Source organism: Schistocerca nitens, chromosome 5, assembly GCF_023898315.1.
Source record: "Schistocerca nitens isolate TAMUIC-IGC-003100 chromosome 5, iqSchNite1.1, whole genome shotgun sequence".
Taxonomy (NCBI): domain Eukaryota; kingdom Metazoa; phylum Arthropoda; class Insecta; order Orthoptera; family Acrididae; genus Schistocerca; species Schistocerca nitens.
Genome location: NC_064618.1, coordinates 630,080,367 through 630,094,335, shown reverse-complemented (window position 1 = coordinate 630,094,335; position 13,969 = coordinate 630,080,367). Strand labels below are relative to the sequence as shown.

The window sequence follows — 13,969 nt, the reverse complement described above, 5'->3', positions numbered from 1 at the left end:
CAATTTAGTTGTGGCTCCCTTACTCTGATCTCTATGGCTTCTTTGATGACACAGTCCCAGTAGTAGGAAGTCTGTGTCAGGACTTTGGTTTGGTCATAATCCATGCTGTGGAGTTCCGACAGGCAGTGCTCAGCGATTGCCGACTTACTGGGCTGTTGCAGTCTGGTGTGACATTGATGTTCTCGACATTAGTCCTCAGTGGTACGAATGGTCTGCCCTATGTATACACTACCGCATTGGCAAGGTATCTGATAAACCCCTGATTTACACAGACCTAGGTTGTCCTTGACACTACCAAGAAGACTCTTGGTTTTGCTTGGAGGACAGAAGGTTGTTTTCACTTGGTGTTTACATAAAATGCATCCAATTTTTCTGGCTAAGGCCCCACAAAAGGGAATAATAGCCAAGGCCGCCTCCTCCTGAGGTTCATCCTCAGTTTCCGCTGGTGCTGCAGGTGTGGGATGTAGAGCCTTCCAAATTTGCCCTTCCTTGTAACCGTTCCTCCAAAACACGGTCTTCAGATGGTCCAATTCTTGTTGGAGACTGTTCCTGTTGGAGATGGTGTGAGCTCTGTGTACAAGAGTTTTGAGCATTCCATTCTTTTGTGCCAGGTGGTGGCAGCTATCTGCATGTAGGTACAAATTGATGTGCGTCTTCTTCCTATATACGCTGTGGCCCAAAGTGCCATCAGCTCGTCTTCTAATCAAAACAACTAGGAAAGCGAGCATCCCATCTGTTTCGATCTCCATGGTGAACTTAATATTCTCATGTCTGGAGCTGAGATGTGTGAGGAAGTCTGCCAGTTTATCTCTTCCATGTGGCCAGAAAACAAAGGTATCATCCACATATCTAAACAAACAGGTGGATTTTAAATGTGCTGATTCAAGAGCTTCCTCCTCGAAATGTTCCATGTACATATTTGCGACAACGGGTGAGAGTGGGCTCCCCATGGCTACTCCGTCTGCCTGCTCGTAGTATTCACCGTCAAATAATAATTAAGTTGATGTCAGAACATGTCTGAAAAGGTTGGTGGTCTCTTTGTCAAATTTCTGGCTGATGAGTTCCAAGGATTCTTGTAACGGAACTTTAGTGAATAGAGATACCTCGTTGAAGCTCACCAGTATGTCACATTCCTTAAGTGCAAGGTTGTTGATGAGTCCCAGGAAATCCACGGAGTTACGGATGTGGTGTGTACATTTCCCAACGTAAGGGCTAAGCAGTTGTTTGAGGTGCTTGTTGAGAAGGTACGTTGGGGCACCAATATTGTTGACAATGGGACACAACGGAATCGATTCCTTGTGCACCTTTGGCAGTCCGTAAAGTCTAGGAGGAACAGCAGCCCTCGGACATAGCTTCTTCGTAATCTCATCAAGGAAGCCAGAATCCTTGAAAAGTGCCAGAGTATTCCTCTCGACCCTCTTGGTAGGATCGGTGTCAATCTTGCGGTATGCACTGTCACCAAGTAGGCCCCACATCTTCTCAGCATAATCCTGTCGGGATAGGATCACTGTTGCGTTGCCCTTGTCTGCAGGCAATATTAATATGTCTGGATCTTCTCTTAGCTCCCGTACTGTTGATACCAAACTTGGAGTTTGTTAATGTAAAATCCACAAGCATCCCTAACTACCGAGTAGCAATAGGGCACAAATCTAAATGTGGTTGGTGAGAGGCGCCCTGGAGGTGCTGAATGATTTGCCAGATTGGCCAAATCTTGTTAAGTGCCGGAGGATTGTCGGGTCAACTACAGAAGGGAGAAATGGTGCGCTGCCATGATTATTTAAAAACCCATGTTTTTGTATTCACAGGGAGTCCTCAGTCACAACACTGTGGCAGCATCTCCAGGTCGCTCGTGGTCAGCCTCGATAAGTTCTGACATGTCTGTTTTCCTCACTGGAAGTGCTGCCCTCAAGTTTGTACTTAGTGTGCTGCTAGTGTTCGCTACTTTTGTTAGCATCTGCCCCTGTGGCTACAGACACTGACTTCTGTTGGTAAATAGTTGCCACCTTTATTTTTTCTAATGTTTAGAATTAGTCTTCAGCGTAGGAAGTATTTTGTCTGATCACAAATAAATATTGTTAATCAGATCCCTGAATTCCATGAGTCTTCTGCTGTAAGCATCCTGTCACGTCCCAAAATCCGCATCTCTCATAGATGCCCTGTGACAGGCGCTGATCCACATCATCAACCTGCCTTCACTGGAAATTTGTCTTTCTGAATTTGCTCCTCACTCCTTGGAAACTGCAGACTGACCACAAACCCCTAATTTCCCTCTGCCTGGTGTCAGGACATGACAACATGTCGTTAGACCAAGAAGCTACAAAGAAGTATATACCCCACCTGATACCACCGAAGATTGAGTCTAAAACCCAATTTTCAGATTTCAAGGCAACAAAACCTGTTCTACCTTTCATAGCTCGGCCTTTCCAAAAACTGGATGTGGAAGATATTTCAACTGAAATTAGTACTCTTTTCTCTCGTAGTGGGACTGAATTTGAAGAGGAAATAATTCAACTTCAAAATGGCATTTCCCTTGACATCAGAATATAATGATCATAACTTTTGGAAATTAGTGAGTGTAAAAAAAAAAAGTATCTTAATATTAATTTTTGAGAACATTTTAAAACTGAATTAAAAACTGCCTTGACCATAATAAAATATTTATTGGCAACAGTAACTGGTTATGGTCAAAATGTTACCATTTTCAGACCATATTATCCTAAAACTGTAAAAGTGGCATCATATGTTTTACCGTTTTCTGGATCAGTTTTATCCATGTGAAGCAGCATTTTCAATGCCAAACAGAATGAAATCTAAGTGTAGAAATAAACTGATTGATCCTCATCTTCTGGACCGAGTAAGGTTGGCTCGGCAAATCATTTGCCAGATTATAATAAACTTGCCAATGATATGCAAAGCCAAGTATCTCATTAAACTTTTTTTGACATTTATCATGGTGTATATTTTAATTTTCTTTTAGCAAGTGTAATATCTCGAAAACTGAGTAGTAGATTTACAACTTTTTTATGGAGAGAAAATTACTATTTACATATTTTGTGTAATTAAAACAGTATATTTTGGCTACAGCGTTGTTTTGAGATCTCTAAATGAACTAAATTGCATGTAGTACATCTCAGGCCAAAGAGAGATTGAGCATCCCTGCCCTAAAATTCTAGTTTTTTTCCTTCCATTGGCTAATCGCAAACAAAGACCCACCAGAGGGAATAGTTGCAGGTTGTAATACCTGGGATCCTAACCTATGTTACTATACAGAGGGTTTCAAAAAGTCACTCCCACTCCTGGTGGCCTCTGCTTGTTAACTGCCAAGTACTGTGGTCCAGTGTCATTGGTGAGTATTCATACCACGACAAGACAAATCAATCTCACTATGTAGTTTATTACAGAATGTCACTGACCAATAAATATGAATTGGCTATTCATTCAGATTCATGACAGTGATGAATACTTGAAGGAGGGAAAGGAGAAAGCGGGGGGAGGAGGGAGGAGAGAGAGACTATTAGACTACTGACCAACCTCAAAGCTGTCCACATCAATCTGTCAGCAGCAAAGATGACTAAATTACACATAACCCACTATCAGCTTTTATTCCCATTCAATCAACACTCAACATTTCCATTGTAAGTAAATGCACTTAGGTTATTTGCATAACATTATGTAATCATCTGATTGCAAATTCATCATACACTAAATAAAACTGATTTTTTAAAGTTTTTTTATCATTATAACCCTTGGAGTATATAAACAAATGCAATTAACAGACAAATACTTTCAGACATCTTATTTAGTCACTGCATTACTAAATATTATACGAAACAATGCAAACTCCAGTTACGTATATCAAAAATGTAGGAAAAGATAGATTGCTACTTACTGTATAGAGGACACATTAAGTTGCAGACAGGCATAATTAAAAGACACTTGCAGACGGCCTTCAGCCACAGGCTTCATCAGCAAAAGAGAAATACACACTGTTCATACACGCAAGCAAGCACACACCATACATACATACATACATACATACACACATGACCCACATGTACGTTTGATGTGTGTTCGGTTGCGTGTATGAATAGTGTGTTTTTCTTTTGCTGATGAAGGCTGTGGCCAAAAGCTTTGTGCAAGTGTCTTTTAATTATGCCTGTCTGCAATTTGATGTGTCCTCTTTATGGTAAGTAGCTATATTTTTTTTCCTACATTGTATATATTACTGATTTTAGGGCATGTCCATGTGGCATGGTATAAATGATTTGTGAATATAGGCTTTCCCGGCATGTACACTGCTGCTGAAATCATCTTGGTCATCCTTGTGGCTGCGCTGAAAGTCCCTGCAACATTTCAATGAGTGTCACTCTCAACATCATCTGGCGAAGTGACACTCACCGTAACATCATGCAATTTCAGCACAGCCATCTGGGCATTTCATTAGCTGAAATAAATGAAATTAAGTTTTTCAGACATGTTTCACCTCAATTTGTTGAAATGACATCTGTGGTAGTATGTTGCTTTAGATGTGTACTTGCTGTTCTGCTGGTGAAGCTAATTTTCTGCTGACACTGTGGTGGAATGGTGTGTCTCCAGTTTTTTACAGTGGTAACAAGAATGCACAGAATTGTAGACATGAATAGCTACAGACTAGTATATTTGTTAGCATAAAACATGACTTCTGACTTATCTCGCAATGCAACTTAAAGAGTTCTGTCACTAAAATAATATCATTACATTTCAGAACATTCCACACAACTGGAGTAGTCAATGTAATTTATTTTTAAATGCGGGTGATGTAATGAGGAGTAACTAAATGTTTAGGCAATAGTTTGACAATTAAAATGTCATAATACCATACATTAGCTGTCAACTCCAATATTAAACATGGAAGTGGACTCATCACATTATCACAATGATGGGTGAATTATTTTAAATAGACAGAAACCATGTTGTATGGAGTAACAACTAGAGTCAAATCATAGTGTTCTTCCACTACAGATAAACATGACAATTTCAAACAGAATTAGTACATATTCCACATGTGGAGAATGTAAATAAATTACCTATAAATTCCCCTTTCTTCTGCAATGCTTGATGTTTCAGCTCTATAGCACCTGCTCACCGCTGCAAGCTTCTCAGGTAATGCAGACTCTTCAAATACTGCATTTGCCAGGTAGCCAGCAAGGGCCATCTCTGATGTTCCAGATAAACACAGATCTTCACCATGTAGCTGTGCATCCAATGAGAATACCTGCCCACAAAGTTTCAACTATTTTTTAAAAAAATTTCAGCAACCAAACTCTCTACTACATATGGACTGATACATACTGGAGTATTAATCAGTCTGGTTACATGACTGTTATCACACTTAAGTTCTATTTACACTGATTGTACCTATGTTAAATTTACATGTAGTTATTCTAGAATGTGGCTCAGAAATACTGTGAAGGAGTTGCCTGTGTGCAACATAATGTTACTTTTAACAAATATCCCCTGTGAATAAGATATGATTTAAATATATAAACACAAAAACCACCTCATATTTTAAACACAATTGGAGGATTTTATTATTTCTAACTGTGAACATATAAGTAACATGATTCTAAAAGTTCAGAATTGAAATAACACTGGAATAGGATTAGATGTTACTGCCAAAATTCACAGGTTTGGTTCTACGGTGGAAAGTAAGGAATAATTGGAGAAAATAGGCTGCGCACGAAATTTTTGTGAATCACAAGGAAACTATATGGTAAAGGCAATGAAGAAAGAGCATTTTAAGTATCAATAAGATAAGGTAAGATAAATTCAGCTACATATGATATCAAAAATGTTCAAATGTGTGTGAAATCTTATGGGACTTAACTGCTAAGGTCATCAGTCCCTAAGCTTACACACTACTTAACCTAAATTATCCTAAGGTAAAACACACACACCCGCACCCAAGGGAGGACTCGAACCTCTGCCGGGACCAGCTGCATGCTCCATGATTGCAGTGCCTTAGACCGCTCAGCATAAGGTATCAAACTACACTAGTTGTCTGAGGCAAATAAAACAAGCTTAAGTTTCTGAAAATGGATGTTCTATGCAGAGAGCCGCGTGGACATAAAATGACAATAGCAGGAAACAGGGAAGCAACCAGAACAAGTTCGAAATGAAGAGGTAGTGGACAGAAGAGTTGAGCTAAGAAATATCTAGAACACTCTTACCAAGGCTGAAGGCACAGAGGTTTAATATACAGGACTACTATAAATGATTCATTCATTTTCAGAGCACTATATTTTCCAAAGTGTTACATGTACAAATAATCATCAAGTTTGCATCTTGCACTCTACAAATGTCCTATGAATGACTCTCGTCTCATAACACACACCCAAGTGGTAGTCAGGTTCGTACCATACCTTACGTAGCAACAACCTGTCAACAGTCAACAGCAGTGTTGAAGTGCTTTCTGAGCTGTTCCAGCATTCTTGGCAGTGGGGATACATAAACATTCATTAATGTACCACCAAAGGAAAAATGTTGCGCTGCATTAGGTCAGGCAACCTTGGGGGGAGGGGAGGAGGGGGGAGGGCAAGTCAACAGAGTCGCATCATCTTCACCATCACACCCAATCCAGTGATGTAGAAGTTCACCATTTAGGTACAGATGGACATCAATGCTACAAAAATGGTGGTGTCCCATCTTGTGAGAAGATGAAATTATCATAATCAGAAGTCAGATGTGTGAACAACCACAAATGCAGCATATCAGGGTAAGAGATATCTGTCACAGTCTTCTCACAGAAGAAAAATGGTACACACAGCTTCATCTGTAATGTAGCACAGAAAATATTAACCTCTGGCAAATCTCATTCATGTGCTACAATGTATTGAGAATATTCAATGCTCCACACTCTCACATTATGGTGATTCACATTTCCATACTAATTAAAGATTGCTTCATTACTGAAACTCAGACTGGAAGCGAAATGTTCATCCTCAAGTGCTTCCTGCATTGTGATGCTAAACTGAAGACATTGCCCGTAATCTCCCGGTTTTCTTTGCTGCACAAGCAGCAGGCAGTATGGTTTGAAATGTAAGCTCTGTCACATTACCTACCACATAGTTTTTTGCGGCATTCCAATTTTGTGGCTTGTGTCGACCATTTATTTTTATTTTTATTTTTGGACTGCATATGAAACGTTCCTTCATCTTCTCCACATCTGCATCTGGCACCCTCGGTACTTTTCTGTTTACAAAGACAACCTGTGACCCTTTGTTGATATCAATATGTAATGCTTTGTTTACAAAATATCATGCATATTCGAACACACAAGAAATCTTCTCTTGCTTTGTTGCCACTCTATCAAGGTACTGCACTCGTAACACCAACTGGAGGACACAATGCAAACACTGTGAGTTTATGGTTCTTTTCATGTATCAATCGTCTTTGTACGTGTAATACTTTGAAAAATACACAACTCTGAAAAAGAATTAATCATTTACAGTAGCCGTATATTACATCCACCAACACTAATATGTTGACTGAGGTGACAGAAGCAGCAGAGCATGGGAGCTGAAGTGGAAGGGAGGCAGGGTGAGGGAGGAGAAGGCACATACTGGAATATGCAGTGGGCATTAGCGAGAACAGTGGGAATGTGAGGAATGGTGAGATCACTGGCATTTTGTTGTGGGAAAAAAGGGAAGGAATGGCATCAGATGCAAGACATCACTGGATAAGAGAAAGTGAGGAAATGACTGGGCCACCAACAGAATCTAAAATGATGAATTATGCAGTCTCGGGAAGAATGGGAAAGAACAGTAGAAACCCAACAGAAGAGATGTAAAAGAGAAAGCAATAAGAATTGAAGAAAAAAAATAGAGAGGGGCATACAGAGAAAAGGGAAATTAAAAGGAGATATTAATTGTGGATAAGACTTCCTGGTTTATTGTTGGACAGGAAAATGGCAGATGTAACTTACCAATAGATGCTATACCAATAATAAGGAAAAGTTTTAATGACCCTGCAGCTGCGTGTTGGGCTATGTACAGATTGTAGGGCAATTGGTTCCACAGATGTTGTAACTGAAATGGAGATAGAGATGACAGAAGTTCAGAATTATGTGTAAGTACAGGGGGTGGATAAAAACATGGAAACACCAAAAACACAACACATTACCATGTCTAACACGGAGTAGGTAGGAAGCCCCAGGAAATCCGACAGTATTCAAAACAGCTTCCAGTTGTCTTGGAATGAATAAACATGTAGTCTGCATGGTTTTCAAGGGAATCTTATACCATTCCTCCTACAAAATAGTGGCAACTTCAGGTAATGGTGATGGACATGGATAGTGATCAAGCAACCTTCTCTCCAAAGTCGATCACAAAGGCTCAATAATATTGAGACCTGGTGACTGTGATGGCCAGGAGTGATGCAAAAATTCATCCTCATTCACACAAAACCAATCCTGGATCATGTGAGCTGTGTGAACAAGGACCCTGTCATCTTGAAACACAGATCACCAATGGGAAGCAAACCTTGTACCACAAGATGGACCTGATCAGCCAAAATGGCTGCACAATCCTTGGCAGTAATGTAACTTTGCAGATTAACCAAGGAGCCTATGCAACACCACAATATGGCTGGCTAAATCATCACCGAACCAGCCCCACACTTCCCTCTTCAGACATAATTGTGGCCAACATGTGGCAACAGTGTGAAACAAGACTTATCTGACCAAATGACATTCTACCATTGCTCCACAGTCCAGGTTTCATGGCTATGGCAATATGTTTTCCTATTATGGGGATCTGCATCACTGATGAGTGGTTTTGGGCTTCCAGCTCACCCGGCAATTCCCCATTTATGAAGCTCCTTTCATGTTGTTTTGGTGCCAACAGGCTTCTTAAGTGTGACATTCAGTTCTGCAGTGACTTTTGCAGTTGTCATCCTCTTATTTTCACCACAATCCTCTTCAGTGACATTCTTCACATCCACTCAACATATGCTTTCATCTGCAATGTGACTTAGTGGTTTGTGTTATTCCACTTTCACAGTATGCGGTGTAAATCTTTGATATGGTGCTTCTTGAAACATCAAATGATGTTGGCTATCTTTGTTATTTCCTCAGGTTCAAATTCACTTAGCTCTGACATAACACACTCACAACTACACAGAATATTTGCCAAGTATAGAGAATATTGTGTAGGTGCCATTCATTGTCAAATAAAACAGCGCAATGTAGATGCTGGGCATAAAACATTTTTTGTTACATTTATCTGATATGTGTTGAGAAAAAGTGAAGAGGCCAGTGGCAACCAATGTATTAAAGCGATGCCATATATTTATTTGCACCCACCTGAACTAAGCACAGAGATGAATAGCATTATCATCAATCAACCAAATGTTACATGCATACTTTACACAATCGTCCATGACAAGGTTGAATAATCTGATTTTTTTCTTTTTTTTCAATTTGTGCTTAATTACAGCATGATATTCAACATCTGGAAGAACTAATGATTCACTATGTCCTCCACAGAAAAATCTATCTTGGATGGTGAGGTTTCCCACTGTTTTTTGATACAGTAACAGGATACCACTGAAGAGTATGAGAGGAAGTGATTCAGAGATGTGTTCACATATCAACTTTTGATGTGATATAAGGACCAACTGTAACTTCTTATGTTCAAAGTGAAACCCAGATGAAGTGCCAATCTCAATACTGTACAAATGTCTGTTGCATGAGCAGACTGAAATGACATTTCAGTCACTGGCATTTGGATGCAACTGGAATTCATTAGCATGAAAGTGACAGTTACAAGTGGTACAATCATCATCATTAATGTAAAAGGAGAAAATCAATCAATGAAAACCTGAAATTGAGGAATGATTAGATCCAAACTCTTTTGTAACAGTTTCTCCATTCAACAGACAACTAAGTGATAGTTGTTTCTCAGCTAGCTGCCACACACTAACAGTGCATCATTGCAAAAATCAACTGTTGTATTTTCAAAAGTAAGTTATCTAAGTCAGCTGTACCAAGCATCAGAAAGTTAAAACAATCACTTTGCATCTCTCTATAGCTTGTCTACGATTATTAGTCACTGGTTAATGCCGTTATCGTGTCACAGTGTTTTTACAATGGCCTGATTGATATCCTGATGGATGTTACACTCTATCAATGCACAAGAAACATTGTGTTCCAAAGTTTTTGATACCTTAGGTAATATAGTGATTAGCTTGTAATTACTTTTGGGTTTTAATTTCAGCAATACCTTTGATTACTTATACATTACATACTAAATAAAATGAATTCTCATTATGACTAGTACTGTTTTTACTGAAATAGATTCCAAAGAAAACAGCTCTGTCATTGAAGTGTATAATGATGATGTTTAGGATAAAATTTAGTAGGTCTCAATTTTGTGGTAATTAAACCCTTGATCCTCCTTTGGCATACAAAGATATAGGTAAAAAGCCTTTGCTTTTGCCTCTCTCTTTGTTTAATAGTAATAAAACTATCATGTTTTTGTACTACATACATGAATGAGTAACTAGCTTACTACAGGTTCAATTGACAAAATATGGAAACTAACATCATTACATAAAAGTTGAAATGGCTACTTAATTAATATATAGTTAATGGCTACTTAATTAATATACAGTTAGTATCTTAGGTTAAGAGACACAAACAAGAGATATTTTGTTGTCCACGACAGGTTCATGTGTGACAAACAGATTCAGTGGCATGTAACAGTTGGGTCATTCCATGTCAGTTCAACCAGGGGCTCCAGCTCATAATCTCAGATCTGACTGAAATTCAGTACACTAATTCGACCATGTGCGGAACACCCGTGTACAAAGTATTAGTTTCCCCTGCCAATTAGTTCCAGAATTATGACTTGTGAAAGAAGGTGGCATGAGCTAGAAATTGCAACCCACATCTGGCAGTCTACCTTCAGACCCAACTTCAGGTCCTAATAACTTTGGAACTATTCCACACAGTCCAGTGAAATTTTTACAACCCAGTAACATCCATTTAGAGCACACACTCCATGAATCAAAACACCAACAACATATTTCTGAGGGAAAATAAAAAATTCCAAAATGTGATTTAAAAAATGTAATACGTTAAAATGTACATATCGTAGGTGCCCTCTATGCCAAATACAATTCACTCAAAAAGGGTATAAATTTTTTGTGATAAGCTTAATGTGGCCTAAACACACACAGAACTCATCATGCCCATATCAGTCACAAAAACTGAGTTACATGCACACGAAAATACAAAAATTTGAAAAATTACCTGAAAAACATGGATTTTCGAAGTGTGGTAGCACAAAAGGGACAAGTGGGAACCAAGCCAAATTTCACACACTGCATAAGTAGACGATAATGATGTATATCTCAAAATTTCAGCATGTTATTGCAAGACATTTGTGAACAATGGAAGATGACAGCTGTATTTGGTGATGTGGCCATTGTTCCACAACACAATTTTGTAAAAACATACATATTGTAAACTGTTCTGCCTCTTCTTATCCTCTCCCACAACTGTTTAATCACTAAGCAACAATATACAGACATGAAACTTCCTGACAGATTAAAACTGTGTGCTGGACCGAGACTCAAACTCGGGACCATTGCCTTTCGCGGGCAAGTGCTCTACCAACTGAGCTACCCAAGCACGACTCACGCCCCGTCCTCACAGCTTTACTTCCACCAGTACCTCATCTCCTACCTTCCAAACTTTACAGAGTCGTGCTTGGGTAGCTCAGTTGGTAGACCACTTGCCCGCGAAAGACAAAGGTCCCGACTTCGAGTCTCGGTCCAGCACACAGTTTTGATCTGCCAGGAAGTTTCATATCAGCGCACACTCCGCTGCAGAGTGAAAATCTCATTCTGGGAACATATAGACGATTAACACAACCTATCATTAATGTTTACTGCACCTTAACTTCTAAAAACAAGTCGACTGTGCTTTGAACAGAAGTTCTCCCACACTTAAGCTACTTTACTCTGTACATTGAGTGGCAAATTGTACTGTCTTCCTGACACTGTGGTAGGAACTGGAACTGTCATAAGAATATGTTCAAAAGGAATCCAACACCTGTCTGCCAAACGTGGCCAATAAAATGATCTTGCTGGTCCTGCTGTTGCCATGCAGTTCACAAATACATCACCTTCTGCTTCACAGCACTCTGCAACACATCCTAAGTACCATTTGTCTTCATAAACAGTAATAACATAGCAACCTGGTTGTATGTTGCTGCTTTTGCTTCTGAATCCTGAGTCAGACACACTGTGAAAACACATGTTGTGCATGAACCTATAGTTATAACTGGATAGTATGCTCATGCGCACATTTTCAGAGTCTTCTGGAGAGAAGTGATGATGGCTCCTTGTGCCTGCAACAGTTTTAACGTGTTCTAGTGTGCTTTTTAGCAACTCTTCAACTGGTTTCATCTCATCTTTCGAAACATAGAATGACTGTATGCCAGAGATATTTTTCTGTACCCAGGTAAATAATTGCAGAGGTTTTAGAATGTGACCTTCTGTAGGGTGCTGCAGACTCGCTCATGATGCCATGTGCTTAATAGTAGCACCAATACCATCACATACATTTTTACCATGACTTGTTGTGAAAAAATTCCATTCTGCATGAATCTGAAAATCATGGAAATGCATGCATAATTTTTTGAGATTTTTACAGTTTTTGTACTGACTAGCTGCCCCATCACTGAAGTATTTCACAAAATGTACGTGAGGCAGCTTGTTTTTCACATATGCCATGACAGTGCGAATGTGGGCATGAACTGCAATGGCATCATAAATTAAACAGTCACTAAAAATGCACAGGTTCATGACAGACACATCACCTGATTCACCTCTGTAGTAAATTGCAAATGGCTGGAGAGTTGCTTGACTGTTGTCCCAATATATCCTTGGATGGCATCTTGAACTATAAATGCATAATTTTCAGATAAGACTAGTATTACTATAATTTCATCTTGTTTCAAATTATCCTTACAAAACTAGAGATAAGCCGACTGTGCTGTTGCTGTGAAGCTGTGTGTGGTCAGTTTGTCCGTTTTTTGACAACACATTTCAACAAAATCTTCCAATGTACTTTGCTTTGTTTCAAGACTTGTGCGAACCATGTGTGTCCATTGTTTATAAGAAACAAGTTAATCGTCACCCATAAGGAGTTCACCATACAGTTTGTTATTCATGTGTTCTGCAAGATTTGCCTTATCAGTACACTTTTCACTCCTGTGTATCATGCACTGGTAGGAACTGATGTCACACACTAGCAGCTTCATTGCACCTTTGTAATCCAGATCAGAATCCTTTATAGCAGTAAACATCAGCTTAGTATTTTGATGGGTCTCACATACACAAACATTGTGTGTGCCCCTTGCACTTGCAGGCACAATCCATTTTGGCCAAAGATTGAAAAAATATGTTGAAACTACTTTGGTATTGGGATACTTTTCCTTGAATTCTACATATAGTTGTGATATGTTGCATAGCAACAGTCTTTTTTTTTTTTGCATCTGTACACGTACATTTCCCATTTTCACCGTTCTCTCTCTCTCTCTCTCTTTTTTTTTTTTTTTTTTTTTTTCAGGCATTATTCGGATGTAGTCATTATTTTCATAAAACTCCGACGCCAGCACCTTTATTTCTGAACTCAATTGCTTACCCTGAGCCTGCTGAAGTTGTGGAAGCACTCCTTGGGTTGCTTTTATTTTCCTAGCTTGCTTTACCATATATGTAGAAACTTTGAATTCCTTTGCAGTGTAGTCAGTAGACCAGCTGGAAGGTGCAAGGATAGGAATAGCTACTTTTTTTCTGGTGTGTGGATATGGCACATTTTTCTTTCAAATCACGCACAATTTTGTCCAAATCAGAGCATTTCTGGCATGATTTCTGTTCCTTTAGAGCAGGTAGTTCTTCCTCTTCCACCATTAGTGTGTCAGCT

General features: G+C 39.2%; 1 protein-coding gene across 1 annotated transcript in view; it reads right to left on the bottom strand.

The window, feature by feature from the left end:
* Positions 1 to 13,969, bottom strand: part of LOC126259357 (serine--tRNA ligase, mitochondrial) — a 73,831-nt gene that overhangs the window by 46,324 nt on the left and 13,538 nt on the right. Inside the window, exon 2 of the mRNA XM_049956090.1 lies at positions 5,067 to 5,254. Within this exon, the coding sequence (XP_049812047.1) occupies positions 5,067 to 5,254 (188 nt within the window). The remainder of the gene's footprint in view (positions 1 to 5,066; positions 5,255 to 13,969) is intronic.